General features: G+C 35.8%; 2 protein-coding genes across 2 annotated transcripts in view; both read left to right on the forward strand.

Moving 5' to 3' along the window:
- Positions 1–212: 212 nt before the first annotated feature.
- Positions 213–23555, forward strand: LOC125227273 (serotriflin-like). The gene is made up of 6 exons (XM_048131532.1): positions 213–231; positions 16064–16155; positions 16698–16831; positions 17697–17842; positions 22539–22733; positions 23217–23555. Exons 2-6 carry the CDS (start codon positions 16065–16067, stop codon positions 23446–23448), a joined length of 798 nt encoding a protein of 265 aa, XP_047987489.1. The 5' UTR covers positions 213–231; position 16064; the 3' UTR covers positions 23449–23555.
- Positions 23546–25319, forward strand: part of LOC125227024 (protein phosphatase PHLPP-like protein) — a 36210-nt gene continuing 34436 nt past the window's right edge. The window contains exon 1 of the mRNA XM_048131216.1: positions 23546–23552. Coding sequence (XP_047987173.1) covers positions 23546–23552 — 7 coding nt within the window. The remainder of the gene's footprint in view (positions 23553–25319) is intronic.

The raw sequence follows: 25319 nt of genomic DNA on the forward strand, positions 1-25319 counted from the left end.
GCCACCAAGTCGATGCCACAAATAGAGCGCGGACGCGGCAGGCCCAGAAGGAGATGGAGGGATGACCTAGACACCTTCCTCACCAACTGGCCGGAAGAGGCACTAAACCGGGAGTCATGGAGGTTAAGGGGAGAGGCCTTTGCCCAGCAGTGGGACACCATTATAGGCTAGATAAAAAAAAATAGGTGATTACCTAATTAAACCTTTCACCTTGCGGAAAAAGTTGAGTGTGTAAGTATCAAAATAAAAAATAGTAACAACCGACAGCGGAAGGTTAAAGTGGTGTAAAAATTAAATTGGTTGACTACCCCCTACAAAATAATTCCTGAACTGTATGGTGCTGGAATGTTGATTGTACAGCATTTTGAACTAAGAGCCCAGGGCCGCTAGCCGAATGGCACAATCGCTCACGAAACGCTCACGAAACGAAGCGCTAGTAGATATCTATCTCTATCGCCCGACGGCCGTATTTTAGGCGCGACAGAGCCAGCGGCGTATCGCTTTCCGTCCGGCGTCGGAGAAATCTCATGCCATTCGGCTGAAATTTGGGGCCAATATGTATATCCGCCAACAAAGTCGCCAAAATAAAAAGTGGAAAAAAATGTTTTATTCCCCACATTAAAGTGGGGGCAGATTTTTTTTTTCATTCCAACCTTTGTGTGATATATTGTTGGATAGGTATTTAAAAATGATAACAGGTTTATAAGTCGTTTTTTGATAATCTTAATATTTTTGGAAATAATCGCTCCTAAAGGGAAAAAAAGTGCGTCCCCCCCCCTCTAACTTTTGAACCATATGTTTAAAAAATATGAAAAAAATCACAAAAGTAGAACTTTATAAAGACTTTCTAGGAAAATTGTTTTGAACTTGATAGGTTTAGTAGTTTTTGAGAAAAATACGGAAAACTACGGAACCCTACACTGAGCGTGGCCCGACACGCTCTTGGCCGGTTTTTTCTATAAGGTGTCAAGGCAAATTTTTAAATATATGTTAGAAAATACTGTTAGGAATTGATAATCATCATTTCCTAACGATTGCGCCGGCCGTATCTATAATAGCTTGAGAAATTCGGGTAAGTTCAACTTTCAAGCGTTTGGTAAAAGTTACGGCCGGCGGAAATGGTCTGGAAATGATGATTCTCAAATCCTTACAGTCTTTCCTATTACATATATAAAAATCAGCCTTGAGAATTTAAGGAAAGTACGTCTTTAAAAAAATAACTTTATAGCAAAAAAATGGCTTAGGGGCCGAACTAGTTAATATTCTGTCATTAAACGTCGATACGAACTCTACATTGTCCCAAAGTTAAATACAAAAAAAATAATACACAAAGTCTTCATTAAAAAAAAATACAAGTACATTTTATGTAGGGGATGGAGCCGCCCCGTAAGCAGAAAGTGTTTGTGTTGGGAGGCACCGCTCTTCCTAGGTTCTTAGGTAATACAAGGTTTTTTTGACATGAGAAAAATATATAATACTTACATCAACAACAGTTTCATCCTTGAGAAAATGAGGAAGGTCTGGCGGCTCTGGGCTATTAGTCCATTTGTATTATAATATAGCATGTCCAATCATTCGCAACATACTCTGATTTACTCCGACTCCTCCGAGTCAGACGGCCGCGTGAGACGGACAATTGATTAATAACAAAAACAACTGTGAAAATAAGCTGTTTGTTTATGAATGGCTGTAGCAAAATATTTAATGATAAGTTAGAAGTGGCTTCCTTTGCGGGACAAGTAAGTGTACTATTTTTATTTTTATAAGTTAGAACTTTTTGCATAATTGTGAGTGTGTTTAGCAAAACGTCCCACTTTGTCGGTTACTATTAAGGTGTGATTTACTTGTATCTTTATATGAATAAACTGACAAAGCGGCTTCATAGCAATCGACAAAGTGAGACGTTTTCCTGTGCACGTGCACAGGTGCACAGGAGTAAAATTAAGAATATAATTGGGAAAAAGTTGGGAAATGAATTTGAGTTTATGGACATAATACATCATAGCGTATTTTTAATAGCGTAGGTTTTTTAATTAATTTGACATAGTCGTATATCGTCGGTAATCATTTATAATTTAGTTGTATTAAATAATAATGTGTCAACTAAATGGACTCTATCTCAATTTAAATTAATGAATAATTCGATGGCACTTTATTGTCTGTTGCAATGTATTGTACTTAAATAATAACTATGAAAAGTTTTAAAATATTCCAAGTCTAATTTTAACTCAGGCCCACCTTGTACCTCTATATTAAGTCATTAGCTGTTTCTTGTAAGCTATTAAAAGAAGGCTTTTTTATCTGAATCAAATGACTTACCTATAGTTAATTGTTTTATTTACAGGCGAAGTTGTTGCTTAACCGCTCGTGCTATGATAGCCGATCAATCACAAGTTTCCAATATCCAAAAATTAGAATCTTGAGCACCTCGAGGATCTCAAGGCTCGAAAGATAAAGTAATTTTGCCCCGTGTGGATACAAAACTTTTTCACCACGCCACCATGAGGAAAATACCCTGTAAATAAAACATCAAACTAAATCGAATCAATTAATTTACGATTTAAAATTTATCTATAATTTAAAGGTATGGCAGCCTGCCTATTTAAAACTTCAAGTTAAAATGTGTATAAAATTACTTTGTTTGTACTCTTGTGAATAAAATGCAACTATCTCGTCCGATTTTGTAGAATCAAGAAAGCCCTTGCCGGTTGGTGCTGTAAAAAAAATTTGGTACAGATAGATTTTATATTTACTTATGTAGGGAAACAGTTTGTGGTAGTCCAATAGATACTATGTAATTAAATAAAAATATTTGAAATAAATACGTAGGTAATTGAAATAAATATGAAGCTACTTAATTAACTCTGACATAAGAATGTAGGTATCTGCATCTGCGGCTTGGAGGGCCTTACAATTCTCAAAGCTGGGAATTATTGTTATCATTACTATAAAATCAAAGCTTTGTTAACCAATTTAACCATGTTTGCGAACAAGAATAACTTATAGTAGGTAAATATTAAGTATACTTAACGACTCCCCGCTATCTTAAGAACCGTTTCAGCTATCTCCGTTCTGCTCGGTCCTCTCAGAATTTGCTTCTTTCCGTTCCGTCGTCCTCGTCTAAATTCTATAACAACTCCTTTACATTTCAAGCTGTGCGGCTTTGGAATTCCCTACCCCTAAATATTAGACGCGCTCAATCTCCTACTTCTTTTAAGATACTTCTCAAGCTTCACTTTTTATCTGATCATTGATCAATGATACCTTGATAGACTTATGTCCCCTATAGCTGGCATGTAATTTGTTATATATTTATGTATTTGTATGTTTATGTATTGTATTTTATTTTTATGTGTGTACTTGTGTAGTATATTGTTTTGCGTAGTATAGTTTGTGCTAGATTTCCTCTAAGTCTACATTTAGTACACCTACTTATAAGGTTAAATTTATTATTCTCCACTACCTAGGTTGTCTGGAAGAGATCGCTCTTTAGCGATAAGACCGCCTCTTGTTTTACCTCTTAAGTTGTTGTTTATACTTGCTATCAAGGACGATTATAAAGGACCAGCAGAGTCCATATTAAATACCGTACCCCGTTGGCAGCCGTAAATTTATGTCACTAGATGTCACTAAGAGTGTCATTTGAATAAAAATGTCGTTTTTTTTTTAAAAATACGCACGGGGTAGTTCAACGGCATTACAAGTGATACAGTGAAAAGTATATAGATGACGCTAGGGGCCCGTGTCATGTTTCAGTCCCTGTTTACAACGCAAGCCATCGTTCTTATTTTGAATTATGACAATCATGCAAAAGAGTACCATACTGTCAAATTTTCTATCTCTTTCATTTTGAGCGTGACGTCAATGATTAGTAATATTACTTTCAATATATTTAAAATTTAGATTTTAATGAGGCCATTTCGAACGGTGTTTATGATAGATATCATGTTGACAATCAATCTCCTGACCGTCTCGCTCATACCAATCCTATCCTATATTTGAACGAGTGCGACCGAAACAGTTGAGTATTATTGAAGATTTTTGAATGTCTAAAATCTTATTGGTAGTTGTCGAAAACCCGCTTTTTCCATAAAGTGTTGGCGCGACGTCAAGTGGGTGATAGGCGTACGAGCAAGTACGCGTTGGATGGTCGACTACTATGCGTAGCGGTTTTTACGCGTACTTCAGCAGTTCTCGAAAAGTTTGTACAAAAATTAAGGGAAAAGTTAAATTTGTTTTTATTAATTCCTATTTTGTTACCAAGATTTTGTTGATGAATTGAGATTTTATTAAGTTTTATTTCGTCATTAAGGTTCTCTAGTATCTATATTTTCTTAATTATAACAATTATCCTGTATATATCTTACGAAAGTCGAATTATATTACTAAATGTTGGTAACAAAATAGGATCAATTAAAATTTGCTGACGTGGCATTGTACAAAGTTGACGGGAATTGCTGACTTACGGTGACACACAATCGAAAAAGGTCGTCGAGCCATAAGTACGCATACCTGCTCGTATCGTACGTTTATCACCCACTTCAGTTCAGACTGTGTTTCGATCGGCGTTTAGCGACAATGATTATCAGCTCGGCTTCATCGAATATGAAACTTATAAACTTCTTTATACACAAGGGTATTAATAGTTATTTGTTATACAAGGGGGCAAAGTTGTATTTTAACACCGAGTGTGGAATTGAAAAACGAGCAAGTGAAAGGATTCTATAGTTGAACCACGAGCGAAGCGAGTGGTTCGAGAATAGAATCCTGAACTTGCGAGTTTTTTAACACACGAGAAGTAAAATACATTTGCACCCGAGTGTAACACACAACTTTTCCCCTCACTATAGCGAGGAAACTACAACGCAAAAAATGCGTTTATATCACTGCTTCCAGTAGTTCCACAGGTGGTAAATTATCTTTATTATTAGATTCACCTACTTTTATCAATTTTAAAGCAGTTAATTTGACTTTATTCAAGGTCAAATTACTTTACCCACTAGTGGATAAAATGCGTTTTTACCCGCTGGTATTAAAGGACAAAACACGTGTTTCCGAGCTAGTGAGGAGAAAAGAAGTTTATAACCAGGTGCTCCATGACACCATTGCACCAATCTGTCGCCAGCACCGCTACACTTCAACGGCCAAGTCACACAACATCCATACTAATATTATAAATGGGAAAGTGTGTGTGTCTGTTTGTTTGTCCATCTTTCACGGCAAAACGGAGCGACGTATTGACGTGATTTTTTAAGTGGAGAGAGTTGAAGGGATGGAAAGTGACATAGGCTACTTTTTGTCTCTTTTTATATCCCCCCACTTCCTTAGAATGGAGGATGGAAGTTTGTGGAGAGATTTTCGAATTTAACGCGAGCGAAGCCGCGGACAAAGGCTAGTTAACTATAATAATAAAGAAATCGCAGTAAGGAACTTTATGTAGATTTCATTACTTTTTAGGGTTCCGTAGTCAACTAAGGAACCCTTATAGTTTCGCCATGTCTGTCTGTCCGTCCGTCCGTCCGTCCGTCCGTCCGTCCGTCCGTCCGTCCGTCCGTCCGTCCGTCCGTCCGTCCGTCCGTCCGTCCGTCCGTCCGTCCGTCCGTCCGCGGATAATCTCAGTAACCGTAAGCACTAGAAAGCTGAAATTTGGTACCAATATGTATATCAATCACGCCAACAAAGTGCAAAAATAAAAAGTGGAAAAAAATGTTTTATTAGGGTACCCCCCTACATGTAAAGTGGGGGCTGATATTTTTTTTCATTCCAACCCCAACGTGTGATATATTGTTGGATAGGTATTTAAAAATGAATAAGGGTTTACTAAGATCGTTTTTTGATAATATTAATATTTTTGGAAATAATCGCTCCTAAAGGAAAAAAAAAGTGCGTCCCCCCTCTAACTTTTGAACCATATGTTTAAAAAATGTGAAAAAAATCACAAAAGTAGAACTTTATAAAGACTTTCTAGGAAAATTGTTTTGAACTTGATAGGTTCAGTACTTTTTGAGAAAAATACGAAAAACTACGGAACCCTACACTGAGCGTGGCCCGACACGCTCTTGGCCGGTTTTTAGAGATAAACAAGCAGCTCCATCAAGACGGCTATTTTTAACAGACTGTTTTTGGTGGGATATACATAGGCATAGGTATATAACACTAACAAGGTATCTATTGTCTTAGTCCGTTTTCACATTATCCGATCCGATATCGGATGTCGGAAGGATTTAAATGGGAAAAATCCAAGATAGCGCCTGTAATGTATGGGGTATCAGTCCTACATCCGATATCGGATCGGATAATGTGAAGACGCATTTAGTCTCATTAATTATTACTTATGTCAGAGTTTCACTAATTATTTCCTTTTATTCATTTATTATCTCAGTTTAGGTTTATACGAGTACCAAACGAGTAGTATACGAGTAGAAAATATATTACCAAAACAATACAAACTATCATTAATTTATTATAAAAACGTAAAACGTAATCCAAAGTGCCACACCTGGCGGCCTAACTATCCGCGTTGTGTCCAAGACGAAGCCTGACCGACGAAGCTAGCAAGTCTCTCTACATGTTAGCTGAAATACTGTCAAACCATTCACTGTGATTACTCAGATTATTATAAGCAAAATGATTATCGAATGAACTTTCTGGACAATTGAGATGCATGGGCGCAGTCGAAACCAGCTCGCCTCTTCAGCCGTGTCCCGTTGAAAATCGGAAAGATTCTTTTCCTTAGCACATTTAATGTTTACAAATTGGATTCGCCTTCTGTCACCTAAACTGGTAATTTTATGTATGAGGTCATTGGTCATACAATTATTAATTTACACAGTTATTAATTCTGTATCTCTACTCGCATTGCTGCTGCGATTCTAAAATATTTAATATCCATATTATGAATGTTCAATAAAGCATACAATGACATTTGTGATGTGACATGGATGTCACATCTGTTGGCACAATGATTGCGTTTTGTTGAACGTATTTGAGCTCAACATATAGGTTTATTATCACTAAGTATATTATATTAATGAACAACGAAACGGATGTGACATTTTCCTAGTCAACCAAAGTCATCTAGTCATTTTATTTGGAAATAATTAGACAACATGCGAACAAACTTAGCCAGCGAAGCGATCACAACTACGTCGAGGCCGACAAAAAAATATAATTTGTAAAAATTGTGTTTTGAGCCAATATTTTGATATTAAAATAAAGTTTTTTAATAGTTATTCATAGTATAATATAAAAACAAGTAAAAATATGTGTGAAAATATGTTTTTTTCCACTCCCGGGTTACGAAACAACGCCATCTAGTTTTAAAGCAAAAACTAAGCTTTTTTGAGGGGTACGCTTTTTTGTATGGGCTATATCAGTCTATAGCCTAAGAACGGTGCGACATTTTTGAAAATAATTCTACAACAGTAGTTTTTTTTCATATACGGCGTTTAATCGCAATTTAAAAAACCTATATTTTCGAATCCACCAATAGTTTGGAATGGAAGATACTAAAAAAAACTACGCCCAAAAAATAAGCGTTTTCTTTCAGCAAAATACCTCACAGTAATTTAATGGTGGACACATGTAAAAAAAAATCAGTTTTAAGGTTTACAACCCGAAGCCACCTAAATATATGACGGGAAATAAGACTTTTTTTAATGATATAGAATTTTTGAATTTTTTCTAACGTGCTCTAGAGCAAATATAACAACAGATATTTTTAAGCAGAAATGAATAGCACATAATATTTCAGATATTTAGCATATAAAAACCACCAATATATTTATATGGAAATAAAAAATCTAAATATTTGACCGGGCAAATTAGGAACAGATAATAGTACGAGGTTGACTTTTACTGTCCCTATTTAACAATATTAACAGCATGATAATCCACCCAATAAGTTTGACCTTTATTTAATAATATATTTACATTTTTTGCGTGGTTTGGTTTGGACCTTAGTGTCTTACATTTAGGAATCCATATGGCAAACCACCACGCCAGTGGCGCTGGGCCGAGAGTAGGTGATGAGCCGTGTCGCATGCTTTTTATTCTGTTCTTCTATTACACATTCACGTAAATGAGGAGGTACACTGACATTTTACCCCGCCAGGCGGCGCCTATGCAAGAGTCTAGGCATGTCACTGTCATTCATATGTGAGAGAGAGAGAAAAAAACATAATTATCAGCTTCTCGCTCTCACGTCTCACGGACTAATAGGGTGGCGCCATCGGTCGTATCCTTTGAGTGTTCCTCCTCATTACATGCCTATTTCTACATAAGTAATATTTTAGGTAGATTAAAAACAGACGTTTCCCACCGATAATAAAGTCCAAAGTAATTTAAAAAATTACATATTTATTTTAGGCATGCGGTTTGACAGTCGTCGAAAAGAGTATATACTTGTCAGTACATACATCTATCTCACGTTTTTCTCTTCTACCATTTGACAGATCTCCGTCATCTTGTGAAATGTATTCTTCCATTCTTCAGAATCGTTGAAGCAACGCTTGTTACAAACACGCGAAAGCTATGTAAAGTCTAATTTCGACCCATATGTCACGGCCAGGTATAGCCCCGGCGATTATCGATAGACTTACAAGCCACAGGTCACGGGTTCAAATCTCAGTCGTCGCATACATAGGCCGTAGATATTACAGCTTTTTTAATTCATTTTTTTTATGTTTTATTTATATTATAAGTTGATAAGTAAAAGCTACTGCAATGACATTAAATACAAGGACGCACAATTCATAACAAAAATGTTTTAAAAAGCATGGTCTAAATTACATTTATAACATTCTTGTTGATGCTAATAACGTTAACTTCTTATCTGCTTAGGAAAAAATCGTTCATGCCATAACATAACCAACTTAGTGTATAAAGACCTAAGTATCAAAATTGCCAATGGAACTGCGACACACTAAAAACTCTTTATCAAAATACCTTTTGTCATAATATGCTCAAATGACTTAAATGTCAAAATGAATTGCGAACGAATATTGAACGAATGGAGCCGCTACCAATATATAATAAGTATGTAGGTATTAGATATTTCCAATTTATTTCATAAATAGAAATACCTAAAAAAGGCCGCAATTTTACTTCTTCATTACATAAACTTTAAAAATACCCTACTGTATCATCTTTATCTTGGTCACTTGTACTACGTTTATTACAATAAATGTATGTAATGTATGTATGTGTAAATTTCCTGACATGTCATATCTTGTCGTCACAGAGAAAAATTTACAGGGCTTCCAAGAATCTCGAGCTGGATGGATACAAATAAAAATATTTTCTATGAAAATAATTAAATTCGACAGCAGACAACCCAAAGGTTAATCGGATTTATTTATTATAGGCATTTGTTTTAAATTAAATACCAGTGGCTCTGATCTGATAGTGGGATATTCTTTAAAATTTATTTTCAAAAGGAGATTTAATGTTGGTAATAATGCCATTCAAATAATATTAGAAGTGTCTACGCGAGTGTCCGAATTTAATTATAGGATAGCACATATTGAAAGTACTGTAATATGGGTACAGACAGAAGCCTGCCTATTGAAATATAAAATACATAGCAAAAAGTATAGAAAGAACCTACTACTTTTCGACTTTTTATTTACACTACATACCGACCATACAACTGACTCTAATTAATCTTGGTTTTCAAAAGTGTAAAATGTAGACCAAAGTGCGTTTTCGCATTATCCGATCCGATATCGGATGTCGGACCGATATGCCATACATTACAGGCGGAATCTTGGATTCATCTATTGATATCCTTCCGACATCCGTTATTGGATCGGATAATGTGAAAACGGTCTAATAGCGACTCAATTAGTTTTTGTTCCTTAACGGTCATTAATTTGAACTAATAAAATTATTTATTTAAATCTATACAATTACAACGAGTATTATAATGTATTATACATTCATTTTGTAATGTAATCCAACGAAATAACCTATAGAAATATATTCTACCCTTTTTGCTTATTTTCAGATTACTATTTAGCCAATTTTTCATTGAGTCATATCATGGACTTTCAATAAGGACTGAGCTCACACTTTTTTTGCCATAATAAATTGAACTTTATCACCGGTGCAGAAAAACGTTCTTATTAGGATAGTAAAAGTGTATCCACATGAGAGGGTCAAAGTTGGGGCTAGTGTCCCTCTCGCACGTGTGACCAGTGTTAAAGAGATTACTATAGTAGTAGTGTTTTTACCTGTATGATGACTAAGTTAATAAACTTCTTAAATGATTTTTGTATTATATCGATCGAGGCAAGGATATTAATACCTTGTAGCGAATTGGTAAGTCATTATTATGAAGCCATAAAACCAAAGATTTGCGCAATTAAAAAAAACCTTTAATTCGGTATTAGTAGATTTGGTAGTAACTTTGAATATTGACTGGTATCCCCAAATAATGACAGTGATGACGTCATTCAAATAATTTTGACAGTGGCAATAAGTGCGAGAGGGACACCAGCCCCAACTTTACCCTCTCATGTGGACACACTTTTTGGCCTAACAACTCAATCTAGCTTAATAATAATTATATAAATCTATGAGTCATACCGGACAACTGTCACTGTACATTTGTAATCCTTATTACAAGGGCATAACGTCTAGCGATGGTTAGCTAAGACAGAGTATTGCGGTTGCGGGGAGGAACGATGTTGAACCTTAGGTTACCTTCAATCAATACTAATACTGAAATACAGTTTTCGACCTTATTGCATTACATGTGTCTAATAACATTTTAAAATGGCTAGGGAATTAAATATCTTGACTGTACCTAAATTACTCACAGCATTAAATAAAATGTTATATACAACAAAAAAAAAACAATATTTTAAATAAAGGGGGTAAAAAGGCGGTAAAAGAAGAATAAAATAAAAATAAAAACCAAAAAAAGTTCATTTCGACTGCCGGGGATCGAACCCACGACATCAGAACCGTTCGTCATTTTACGTTACGCTAGTACAACCTGAGCTATTTAAGCGATAGTAGTGGCGACGAAATAATATTATTATACCATGATGTAATGAAAATGCGGTTAAACACATGAGTCACTTTTGAAATAATGCAGGAAATTACATCGTCAATGGTGGAGAGTTTGTAGGTAAGAAGAATATGAAAATACTTATTTCAGTACGTACGTATGTGGTTTTAGCGCTTCTTGGCGAGCATTTAAAGGTGGATTAATTTTTATTCTTCTTTATTATGATCCTAACGAAAAGTCTGTTCCATTTTTTTTGCTTATGTAATTTTTGCCGTGAATGTTATTCCGAGCTAGTAAAATATTGAACATCCGTCTTGTTTTTGGGGTGGTTTCAGTTTTCATAGTGTTTCAACACATAATGTATATACAAAACAACCATAACTTCACTTGTCCTTTTATTGCTTGTGTCATAACTGATTTAATTAGTCCGCTTTTTGCTACTACGAAGTATCATTCACAAAAATAGGTGGTTTCTTAATGTGTTATAAAGGTCATAAATTAAAGTAGTCGAATTTAAAACAAAAGTCCTGATTCCATTTTCGCCTGATTTTTAGTGAATTAAAATAATATTTTTTTTATTCTATTATACGTTTTTTGTCACAAATTTTGGTGGCTTAACTAAAAAAACTATTTCAAATTACCAAACTTAATTTTTGGTGACATAAAAAGTACTGTTATAGAATTAAATTATTTTCCCAGTAGTAGCAAGACCGGATGGTTCCTAGGCTACTAGTATTAAATGGTCCTTGCTTGCTATGTTGTTTCGTGTATTGAGGTGTGCAATAAAGAGTATTTGTATTGTATTGTATTGTATACTTCATTGAAGCATTCCACCTAGTGTTGGTCTACTTATTGTACTAATATCTACTGCTATTCTGGAAATAATAGCTTATGAAATTCAAAGTCCAGATTAAGACAGGTCATTACAAAAAAAGTATTATATCAAGCAGATACGCATACGAGTACTATGTACAAAATTTACCATTTTTGCGTCTATTTACGCGGTGATTACGAAATCAAAGTTTACACAAATAATTAGTAAGTACTGCTATTTAGCAATCAAGGAAAAAGTGAAAGTATAATAATAGCTACCATTAATACCTGCATTCGTCCGGTGAACCCTATTTTCGTAAAAAAACATTTTGTTGTATAAAGTAAGGTCTACTTACTCTGAAAAAACATTATTTATAATATAACAGAGATGTGGTCCTATTGATTGCAGACAGCATAATACTTATATGGCACGTATAGTATGATTTGCGTGGTGACAAAGCTTTCATTTTGATGCGGCATTCAATTCACCGGACAGCCAAGTCTACGCATTTTATAAACAGTCTCACTCTCATCTGACTCACCAGTTTATATCGAACTGTCTTACAATGCCAATATCTACTTATTGAAGAATGCACTTGGTTATGTTTGGCGTTATATGATATTTGATATTGTAAACACTATGCCGATATGATAGATACATGTAGGATTGTAGGTACTGTCCTGTCAATAGCAAATTAATTAGTCATACCAAAGAGGATCGAGTATTATACAGAGTTGCTGTCGAAGTAAAATGTGTAATCATAGTGCATAGACTGCCATCTCTCGACACAAGCTTAAAACTTTTGAACCTCAGTTTTGACAATTTGGCCCATATTCTTAGCTTGTGTTAAAATGTCAAATATTAATACTAGCGCCATCTAGCTGAGCGTACCCCAAAGGTGTGTAATGTAATGTCATCTAGGCCACCGTACATGTTTCTGTATGGTACTGAGGTACGTTTTTTTCTTAGACTTTATCTGTCTACACGGAGTTTTACATGTCTTTGGTCATACGATTATATTATTAGAAGATATTGTATACCGTAAAACCTCGTATTTCGCATAGTATACCTAACTACCTGGCTTTCTAAATTTTATATGTATTACCTACTAATTATTTTTGTTCATTCCACAAAAAATAGGCGAAGAAACGAGGTATTACGGTACATAATTGGTCCCATGTTTATCATACAGCAAACATATCAAAACCTACCTACATGGCGCCAGAGCGAAGAATATACATACATATATTGGTCTACTCTAATCTAAAACTCATAAAGCATCAATTTAATTTAGGTGTAGATATGATGTCAAATTGATCAACACACACAGTCATCAATGTCATCATGCCGTACAATTCGACTTTGCAAGTAAATAGCCGCGACCAGACACTGTCCGTAATTATTTCGCCAATGATTTAATTATTTATTTTGTACATTGTTTAATATTTGTTATACAAGGTGCTCACGAGGAACCCATATAACTTTAACGGCATATTCTTGGTCACATTTTAAGACTAAAATGTCATATAAACTTTTCTAGATTTCGTCTAATTTCAGAGTTATTGTCAATTAAAAAAAAACATTTCCGTATTGTTACTCAGTAGAAAAGGTTTCTTAACGGCGCTGATGCGCAATTGTGGAGCATAGTCTCACATTAGTCATTGATAGATGTCAAAATGTGACAAGAAAAACTTACAAATAATTTGGTTTTTAGAAAAATAAATGAAGGAACTCATTTTAATTGCCAACTTTATGGATAAAAAAAAATTTTTATGTGAAAATACGTCCAAAAAAGTAAAAAAAAACAAAAAATTTTTTTTTTTGCGAAACATTTTAAAATTCATATACCATTTTTTCTTTCTCAGAAACTTGCCTCAGAAACGCGTGGTTCAAGTTATGCGGGTTCCTCGCGAGCACCTTGTATATTGTTTAGTATCACTACTAAGACAAGTATAGTTAATAAATACAAACTATTAATTTCATTTTCACCACACCAACGGGTAACGGCTTACTTTGCTATTCGAAATCAGATAGCAAAATTGCATTTTATCCACAAGAGTGCAAAGTAATTTCATACAAATTTTAACTTGATGTCTTAAGCTGGCTGTTAGAATTGACGATTGATTTTGAACCACTCGCTATGCTCGCGGCTCAATATTGGAATTTTTCGCTTGCTCGGGTAGATATCAATATTGGCACGTGCGGTTAAACAACTACTTTGCCCCCTTGTAAAACAAATAAATATTTTACTTTCGTACTTTTATGACTTTAATCCATCACTAAAAATATGTAGAAACTATTATGTATCTAGTATCTGTTTGTACCTATGTGAAGTACTACTAAGTAGCCTAGGTAGGTAGACTCAGTGGGACATGCGATCGGTCTGGCCAAGCGCATAGTGAGTGACCCTGCCTGCTAAGCCGCGGCCCCGGGTTCGAATCCCGGTAAGGTGTTTTCTATGTATATAAGTTTGTATTTTATATGTATGTAGGTATATATCGTTGTCTGAGTACCCACAACAGGATTGACTGACTCCCACGGTAAGCTCAAGCCTCTTGAGCTTACCGTGGAACTCATCAGTCAATCCGTGTAAAAAAATGTCCTATAATATTTATTTATTTATATTTAAACTAGCCTTTGCCCGCGGCTTCGCTCGCGTTAGAAAGAGATAAAAAGTAGCCTATGTCACTCTCCATCCCTTCTACTATCTCCTCTTAAAAAATCACGTCAATTCGTCGCTCCGTTTTGCCGTGAAAGACGGACAAACAAACAGACACACACACTTTCCCATTTATAATATTAGTATGGTTATACCTACTATATCAAGCACACACATAACCAATATCAAGTTTGTACAACAGTGATTTGTAATGTATTGGCATTCGTCATAGATATGCAACTGCGTTACCAAACCAGAAAACAAAAATTGAAAAACATTGCCATTGTTTTATTTGGTACATACTGCACTACTGTACTAAATTGTTTCATTGTAAATGTAACATTAATAGTACACGTTCGTACAAGTTCCAATTTACAACTCGTGTTGATTTTATCGCCACTAGTTTCGAACTCCCTTTTCGCACGTGTTTCGTACGGCGTTTTTCAGTAGGTACAGATGGCCCGCCGCAGTTTCGACACTTTCGACCAGGGTACGGAGCCGAATGGCACAAACGCTCACGAAACGAGACGCTCGTAGATATTTATCTCTATCGCTCTTGCATATTGGCGCGACAGAGCCAGTCTACCTTTCGCGGCGTTTCGTTTTCGTTTCGCGTCGCAGAAATGCCATTCGGCTACGGCACCGGTGGCTAGCCGAATGGCACAATCGCTCACGAAACGCTCACGAAACGAAGCGCTAGTAGATATCTATCTCTATCGCGCTTGCGTATTGGCGCGACAGAGCCAGCGGCGTATCGCTTTCGTTTGGCGTCGGAGAAATGCCATTCGGCTACGGGGCCTGGCATGCTAATTAGCCGAAATCAGCCGGATGGAATGCCATCTGCTTCTGGCGTCAGACGCCGACAGAAATGCAGTCTGTCGCGCCAATACGCAAGAGCGATAGATAGATAGGTACCAAAGAGATATTATTGTGAGCATTTGTGCATTCGGCTATACGCACAGACAAGAAATTAACCTCTTTGCGCGATACTACCTACTGAAAACATTTTTTTTTCTTTTTTTTTTGTTCATTTGTTTATTGGAATGTGATTTTTCATATGTTACAGGTGATTAACATTTATTTTATAGCATGCATAGGTGCGCCTGTTTAATTTGCTACGGTTATTTAAATTGCATAAATAGATTTAATGTTTTAATCAAGGATGATTTTACATAGGATTGACAATCTTCATACTAAGAATCGTACCTCAAACATTTAGCGACACCTATACATATATGTTAGTATTATAAATATATTATATACTAACATAACTGATGCCTACAAATGTATTTTTTTTTTCAAAATGTGTATTAACGTGATATCATGATATTAAAGTAAAAAAGCATGTCATTTGTTCTTATAAAAAATATGAACATGCAAAAGTATTTGGGGAAAATATGATTTTGGCCACTTCCAGGCTGTGAAACAGCGCCATCTAATTTTGAGCCTAAAAGGCCCATACATTTCAGGGGTACGCTTTTTTGTATGGGCTTTGTCTGTCCCGTATTATATCGTACTTTGTTTCAATAATATAGGTATATATATATATTTTTATACTAACTTAATATTCTTTCAGAATGGCCCTACCAGCAGCATCCTGGTGTTTTTTTCTAGTCCTCCTGAACACATTGGTTTTATTGCACAGTATGCAGTCATGGGGTTACAGACGTAAGATTTTTTTCAATACTTTGCTTACTAATATTGTCCACAACTGGCCAGACCCTTCAGCACAATTTGCCTCTGCGAGTTCATACATCAAGCGCGACTTCAAGTATGGACTCGCGCGTGACAAGGCAAGTTGTGCTAGAGGCTTGTAGAATGTACAAAGATCCCGCCTAAAATAATATTTGAAACAGAACAAAGTAGGTAACTGAACGATACAACTGCGGAAAAGATTGAAAGGAATGGCGACAAATTAAAATACGACCAAAGTGAGTGTTTTAAATCGACACCAGTTACGAATTCCCTCTTCGCACGTGTATCGACGTTTTTCAGTACATATGGCACTTTTTTCGACCAGTGGGTCGATTTTGGAGTCTCACGTGTTCGAATTCAGAAAATTGTCACTGAAAATAATAAGCAAGTCACCGTTTTCAACCGGTATTTTAGTGACAAAATCCCGTATGCGAGATTGAGAAATCGCCCTCCTGACAAGAAATGTACCCCGGAATAATTGCGTCTCTTTACGTAACCTGTAATTTTTTTTTCAGCTCGTTTCCCATCTAGCAAGATACCTGAAAACGCACTAAGCACTCGACGTCCGATAGTGAGACGAAAAATAGTACTTTACCACAATTTCTTCCGCACAAAAGTCCGCCCCACAGCTTCCAACATGGCATTAATGGTAAGTGACATGTATTTCTATCTAATGGCATATTTGATTAGTGACAAAAATGTAGGTTATGGTTGAAAAAATAATGTTTTCGGTATCTGTATCGATAACTGACATATTTGCAAGTGTGCGCATGTGTACCTAGTCATAGTTTACTTTAGTGAGCGTAAGATAAAGGCGGCGCCCGCCCCGTGATCGGACTATTCGGACAGTATAAAATGCTGGTACAGTTACCAAAATCATCTTGTAAATACTAGTATCTTTGCATACTAAGTAGTTTCTCATGCAAACATACATAGCAAACTACAGATCAGATTACTTTCGAGTTTCGACCCAAAACTGCATCGAAAATGGAACTATAAAGCATGTTTACTATTGAATTGACTTGCTTACTATTGACTTGAATTAAATAAGCACCGTATCAAATACTTATGTTTATGGCTTTCCTTATCTTTGCCCTGAGTTGATTTTCCCAATCAACTTCATTAAGGAAGGAGTGGAAGGAGGCATGTTGCATTCACTGCCTTGATTGTGCGTGATATTCATTACAATTACTAAATTAAAAGCTGGAACAGTTTTCCTTTTAGGTCTAGAAAACGTTATGGCAAGTTTCAGCAAACCGAGTCTTACGAGTTCATTATTTTAAGGTAAAATTGCGTCAAAGTGAGCCAACAAATAAACACTTGAGAGTTCTTAGACCTGTGAAACCAACATATTTGTGCTCCCCGCCTTTCCTAAGTAGGTGATTTCTACTGCAATTGTCTTACTTCAATATTTTGTCGATCCATTTACTTCTATTAACGATAAGGTTTTATGGAATTTCGCACTATGTGCATAATTCTAATACATACTTAATTATATTCGCTTCGCGTTTCAGTCATGGCACGCAGAAGCGGCGCGGCAAGCTCAAGAGTACGCGGATCGCTGCGTTTTTCTGAAACACAACCCTATTGAGGAGAAGGTTGTTACGCATTTGGGCGCTTGTGGCCAGAACCTTTTCGCCGCTGAGCGGAAGACACCCTGGTATGTACTAACCTACTTCTTATAGTTCGTCCGTCCATACATAAAAAGAACAGTACGAGTAGGTAAAGTATGTCCTGCCACAGGGTCCTGCGGCCGTAGCACCCTAGTGTGATAAACTTTATGACCTCAGAAATCGGACAACTGGGCGTCATTCTAACAACATAAGGTTAATTATTCCGAAAACGTCATACAGATGACGCCCAACTGCCCGATCTCTGTTTATGATACACTGACGTGATAAGGTTTATCACGCTAGTGTGTTAGGCCCTCTGATTTGTAAGTGCATCTACGACTGATTGCATTTTAGATTCTCTACTGGTGCCCGTGTAAGTTATACTTTAAGTGTGTGAGAGGATGAGTTTTGTGCTTTAATATAAGGGAAAGCTAGACTAGCCCAACAAAGTTAAAAGTAAAAGTAAAAAGTAAAAAGCATTTAATATAATACATAAGTACAGGTCTCATTATACATTTTTGTCTCACTATGTGGTGCCGTGAGGCGTACAACTTTTAGTAAGTACTGTGCTGCATGCTGAGCACAGTTATCATGAATTATTATCTAACAAATATTCACTAATACTATAATAAGATTTATCAATTAAAAATTTAAATACCTTGCTTTTAAAACTATTAATGTCGTCAATATTTCTTAGCTCATCAGAAAGTTTATTAAATTTTTTGGAGCCATTCCAAATATACTTTTCCTAAATAAAGCTGTACTGTACATATTAGAAGGCAACGAATTAATTTTATTTCTAAGACGTATACTTTTAAAATGTTGGAACAACTGCGGATTGCTCTTAACAAAAACTACCGTTTCGAAAATGTACAGACAAGGAAGACTTAATATTCCTGACTTTTTAAAATATGATTTACATGAACTTAGTTGCTGGATACCACATAATGACCTAATACATCTTTTTTGTGCTTTAAATGCGACTTCTCTGTCAACTGAGTTTACCCAGAATATAATACCATACCTTAGCGTCGATGTTACATAGGCTTAATATGCTGTTAAAACAACCGTTTCATTCACAAAACCGCGTTAAAAGTTGTGTTCATTACATTGCCATCTACACCTTATTAATGCTTGGCCTATTATAGATCTTGTTAGGTAGATATATATTTTTTTCTTTCTTTTCATGTACCTATGTATGTTCAAACAAAATGTATATTGTTACTGAATAAAGTACTATGACTATGATACCTACACTATCTACGACATTAAAATAAGATAGACGGCTCGATTAAAAATTTAAGGTAGGTACGATAAATATGAATTAGACTAGATACGTCATATCTTAATACTAATAATTATATTATCCTATCCATATCGTTACTAGAGCTAAAATTTGGCGTTTCATAAGAAACATCTGATATACATGAGAGACAAATTTAGCTCTTCGTCCTTGGCTTTGACTGATTGACTATAATAACCCCAAACAACGACGCGTCTCCGTGTTGACAATTACTACAATGAACTACGCACTTCAAGGTTTATTCACAACGTCGTGTCAGTATTTGAATAGTCCTTTGATATAATAAATCTTTATGTATCTTTTTTTCATGTTTCGTTTCGTTTCCTCGTCTCGCGGAGCAGTCCGCCTTATCGTCACGATTTTGTGAGCATTTACTATGTGGATACTTAATAGTAATTTCGTGTATACTTAATTATAGATTTCACAGTTCCATTACAAACGCTATTTAAAACATCATCTGTCTTTTTCAATGTCTTAGGGATCCGTTAGACCATTGTTTACTAAAACAGTGCAGTAAATTGTTTATTTTTGTAGAGGCGTGAATAGTTTTAAAAATATTTACTTTTTATATCAATGAATATTTCTATGTTTAATTGCATAATTATAATTCATTCCTTCTTTTTTTAAGGACAAAAAAGTAAGTTATATGTGCGTGAGTGTAGGTAATACATATTATGATTAGTACCAAAACAATATCATATTATTTAAAAATCTATGTGTCTTGGACTGATTAGGCTGTAAGTAAACAAGGCTATACCTAGGTATCTTAATTCAACTAAGACTACTTTAATTTAAGTATTAATATGTTTTAATATGGCGAGTAAGCTCGCATATAAAAAATCATTCGGATACGGAACCAAAACTAACTATAAGTGACGAATATAACATTTTAGGTAAGTATCATTAACGTAGTGCCAATGTTTTAATATGAATGCAAAAACTATAAACATGACCTGTTATTAGTAATGAAACCTACATCACCTTCCAATTTTGCAAAGGTGATTTTTTTATAACCCATTATTATTTCGTATGATCACTATAATTTATAATATGCTTCCGTTGAGCACTTTTTGTTATGAATTCCATGTTGCGCGAGATGTGCCAGTTCGGTTTGTAAATATGTATTCATCTCAGAGATGTTCAAGTTTGCTCTGCGATGATTTACTTTATTTTGTCAGAATACTGTCAATAGTTAAAAATTAAACCACAAGTGCGAGCTAGATTAGCCCCGAGGGTTCCATTTAAACTAACCTTATTTTTTTACTTTAATGTTTTCATTTGACTCTTCCCTTTTTTAACCCCCGACGCAAAAACGAAGGGGTGTTATAAGTTTGACGTGTCTGTCTGTCTGTCTGTCTGTTTGTCTGTCTGTCTGTGTGTGTGTGTCTGTCTGTGGCATCGTAGCTTCCGAACGGATGAACCGATTTTGATTTAGTTCTTTTTGTCTGAAAGCTGAGTTAGTCGGGAGTGTTCTTAGCCATGCTTCATGAAAATCGGTCCACTATGTCGCGGTCGGGGGTTTTGCAAAATTTTAATTTTGTGGTTAGGTTAGGTTATTGTGCAATTCAATCGCGTTGCCAAATTTCTTGGTAAGGTAAGGTCTCTTAGGCCATCAATTCCTTAATTAAAATATAGATTTTTACGGCTTAGATGGCCATATTATTATATTTTTTACGTGGTAACGTGGAAATTTTATTTCGATCACGGTTTTAATTTTCGTTAGTATGATTTTAATAACCTCCACTCGCGTTAAGGGTTATGTCAGACAGAGAGACGGACGGAAGTATGTACAATATGTGCATTGTACATATATTTATAACAATGTGATTCTGCCTATAAGTCTTCTGTGTTTTCCTTTTGAGTTACGGAACCCTAAACGAGTGCTTATAAATGCGTAGTTTAGGTACAAATATGCGTGTTTGTACAAATTGTATTTAAAATAATTTCCATTGTTGGGAAGACGTATGGTAATATTATCATAACATTATTTAAGAAATACTTGAAACCTTGATTTTTTATTTTATTATTCTTTGTTAATGTACATAAAATTAAACAGCCTCAGAAAGTTTTGTGCCACCCATCACCCATCACGTTTCCTAAAACTAGGCCAAGGGGCCGATTCCGGTTTTTTTTTTCATTTTGTTGTTTTGATACGACTACGAGAGCTCACGCTGAGTGGTAATTATGAAAGGAAGTGAAAATTGCTATCGCTAACCATCAAGAATATCAAGATCACATACAAACATATTGCTTTAACAATGTGTACCTATTTTTAATATTTAGTGTTTTCTCCAACATTAAACCTAAGAGAGACTTTTAGAAGACTAAATACTATATACGATGCCGCGAATATCACTGCCATTATTAGCAGCAGTTATAGCCCCTTATTCAAAAACGTTCACTAAAGTTATCAAGCCGATAAAGTTCGTTTGTCGCTTTCCGACGTATTGGTATGATAGAAAGGGACAAGGGATAACTTTAGTGAACGTTTATGAATAAAGGGTATATCGGTCTCTAAGTAGATTAAACGCATAAATATTAAAAAAATAGTTTTTTTTGTTTCTTAATATGTATCATAAATAAACAGCAATTGCAGCATTGTTGTATGGGTTATATCCGTCTTGAATATTTATGTATCTGCAAGAAAGTAGCAGCAAGTTACGTTGACGTTAGCGTATGCTACTACTTACCTGCTCAATGTAATAAGTTTGTATATTTAATACATACGGACTATATAAGTACAACGTTTGCAAATTAATTTATCGGAAACAAAATTAAGTTAAGTGCAGCGGGGCACATCTCGACTGTGTAACTGGTCCATTTTTTCCATGTTTTACAATGTTTTCATTATTAAATAGAGTGTCTACCGGTTAAATATGCCAGGCGTGTTCAGTGGATACATGTAGAACTCAACATCATAGTGTAATCATGGAAAAATGGACAGGTTACAATTGCCCTCCAGTCGAGATTTTCCCCGCTGTACCTTACTTAATTATGGAATAGGTCAACATATTAGAACACTTTCAGCTTTCCTTTAATAAAATAATAATACGTTACGACGCGTTAAAAGCTCTGGGCATGTGGCTAACCAATCACAATATTATGTTATTTGGATTTACCGTTAAAACTGAAAAAATAAGTAACTGCGTATTAGGTACTTACTTAAACTATTCATCGCTCTCCACTACAGCATTCTACATGCTTTGCTTTTTTATTTAAAAAATAAAATCCATCATAGTTGATTTTCTAATAGAGTTATAATTCTTTAGATTTAGGTGTAACTGGTTAGAATTATGTAAAGTAAGGTGGGCGAAGATTGAGGGGTTCTTTTTTATCATACCCCGCAAGAAAAACCCTTCAACTTTTCCCCACCATACCTTACTGAAATTCATTTAGGAGAATTTTGTAAATGAAATTCAATCATAAATATATTGTTTTAGGTTCTTCGCAATCAAAGACTGGTTCCTAGAATACCAGAACTTCACATACGGCGCGCCTTACAAAAGCCTGCGGGCCATAGGCCACTACACCCAGATGGTGTGGGCCACAACGCACAAACTCGGTTGTGGGGTCGCGCGCTGCAGCGGGGGCCCGTGGGGACAGTTCTATAACTACGTGTGCCATTATTGTCCTGGGTAAATATGAGTTACTTACTTATTTATTGGTTTTCTAAGGAATACAACTTCAATTTACAGTCAGTAGGAAATATTACGGCAATGTTTTATCGCCAGAGTGCACCTCTTTCACACACCGTAAACCATAGTGTAACTTATACTATGCCTTAAACGATTTTTGAAAAGTTATATTTACTTATGTTGCTTGCTTGTCACACTCGCGTACGAATTTACAAGCGGATTTATAGCGATAAAGTACTGAACTGTGTGCGTAGTCGAATGCCCAAACGCTTCACGAATCGTGAGCGAATCGTGAAGCGTTTGGGCATTCAGCTACCATACGCACACTGACACGTCGAACAAGGTTCGCGGTAAGCCCTCCTTAACGTACACAATGCGCCCTCTGAGGAAAGGTTTGCGTATCTCCTATTTGATGAATGAAGTACATGTATAACACAAGGACATAATGCTCATGGACAGTAATTTATTTCTTCAATATTTCAGTGGCAACATCGACGGTATAGTCCAATTCCCGTACCGCATAGGCCTTCCCTGCGGAGACTGCCCCGACCACTGCGTGTCAGGCCTGTGCACAAACATCTGCATGGAGAAAGACCACTACTCCAACTGTGACGAACTGTCCCAGCTGAACATCCCGGATTTGTGTACGCAGGGAGTGTGCAACGCTACTTGCGCGTGTAAAGGGAAGATTCATAAAAACTACCCGTTTGTCTAGAAACAGTATGTAAGAGTATGTAGATACCAACAACAATCTTGAATTTAAAATTTGGTCAGTTCGTAAATAAAGTCAATACGGCTAAGTGCGTTATAAGATGAAGTGTAGCCAGACGGCCTTTACATTTCAACCTTTTTACTCATTGCCACAGGTGTTTTTGCAAGTTCATACATTTGCTAGTAATACTCACGATTAGTGGTAAACGTATAAACTCTCAATAAACACTGATCATTGGTTTAAACAGGCCAAATGTGTAAGCCAGACACACTTCTCCTTATGATACACTTACCCGTATTGACCTTACCTAATATGTATGTTACGCTGCAGCATTTACAGTATTAATTCTCATTCTTACATATGTAAATATACCTACATTTTTTAAAACTTTATGATTCATATTCTAACTAGGTATTTAATATGTGAAGTTATTCTGTTTTTATTTGACTGTTTTTATTATATTGATTAGAAAAAAACATTAAATAACCAAATTGACTTGCGTATCGAAACTCGAAAGTGGCCTTGTATGTGTGTGACTGATTTTCATTATAAATAATGTTAAACAAGTAGTTGACGAACGAACGCCTTAAATGCGTTCTTACATTTTAATATCCCTCGTTAGCTTACGTAATGTTTAATTTAGTGTAGATATATCTTAGGATTTATTTAGAGAAGATAAGTTAATATAAATAAATAATTATAAGTAATAAATCTTTATATTTTATCATCTTCTTTGCCGGCTCGAGTGCTCCTCTATAAATTCGATATTTTTATATCTTGATGAGTCATTTACATAGTTGCAGTACATATGTCCAAATTATTTTTTCCAAATTATTTTTTTCTTTATTATAAAAACAACAATTAGGTATTTTTACTGAAATTACCAACCGATAAAAGTCATAGGTACAAATAGGCATTCTTATCAATTTTGTATAGGTACCTGACGCGGGTTAAGACGACCCGTATGACGGCGTTCCTCTGCTCTTGGAACGACGTATTAATGAAAAAGAAATCAGATATTTGGCTAGATGAGATTTTTACGGAATTTTTATTGCTTCATTGTTAAAATGTTAACTTCTGATTAGCAGAAACGTCTGCAATCGTTTTAAAATGTCTGCCTTGGGTGAGACTTGAAATCACGGCCTCTGGATCGATACTCCAGCGCTCTGCCAACTGAGCCACCAAGACTTCAACCAAGGCAGCGAAATTTTTCACCACTAAGGACAATGGGACCCGTAGCGACATGTACCGTAAGAGTGTTAAACTTCTTAAACGAGAACCAGGGGCCGTAACTTCAAGTTTCACCCAAGGCAGACATTTTCCAATTTTAAATTCATTGTTAAAGTTCTAAATTAAAAAAATGTTATAGGTACATATGTATTGTACCAAAAAATCCCAAGAACGTCTGACATTGACAGTTACTTCTTACAAAATTTACAGTCATATGGGTCATCAAATTCATAGCCCGCGCCAAGTCGGGTGAAAGTGTTTACAGGAAGTTTGAACAAACCGTTTAACCTGAACCAACGTCCGCATTAGGTACACCAGAAGGGTCAGGGAAAACTCTAATAAACAATGTCTATAACTATTCCAAATTTCATATCGATAGCATAAGTAGTTCTCGAGATATTTAGTAATGTGACAGACGGACAGAGTCGCACCATAAGGGTTCTTTTTGTACCTTTTTGGTACGGAGCCCTAAAAAGGATTTCGGGAAGTTCGGGGTAAGGTTCATCACACGCTGGCTGGCAGGTGAGTGGGTGAGTCAGCAGGTGGGGTGCGCGCTGGGGCGGAACGTCTCGCAACGGCGTACGCGCATGGTCCCTTACACTTTGCGCTGTTAAGGTCGGTGTACACTTATGGTAAACACAAAG

The sequence above is a fragment of the Leguminivora glycinivorella genome, chromosome 6 (genome assembly GCF_023078275.1).
Source record: "Leguminivora glycinivorella isolate SPB_JAAS2020 chromosome 6, LegGlyc_1.1, whole genome shotgun sequence".
In the NCBI taxonomy this organism is placed as follows: domain Eukaryota; kingdom Metazoa; phylum Arthropoda; class Insecta; order Lepidoptera; family Tortricidae; genus Leguminivora; species Leguminivora glycinivorella.

Coding starts and splice junctions, on each gene's coding strand:
- LOC125227273 (XM_048131532.1), top strand. CDS start 16,065: ATGGCCCTACCAGCAGCATCCTGGTGTTTTTTTCTAGTCCTCCTGAAC. Junction 16,156..16,697: donor GCAGTCATGGGGTTACAGAC/GTAAGATTTTTT, acceptor TTTTTTTTTCAG/CTCGTTTCCCATCTAGCAAG. Junction 22,734..23,216: donor GTGTGCCATTATTGTCCTGG/GTAAATATGAGT, acceptor TCAATATTTCAG/TGGCAACATCGACGGTATAG.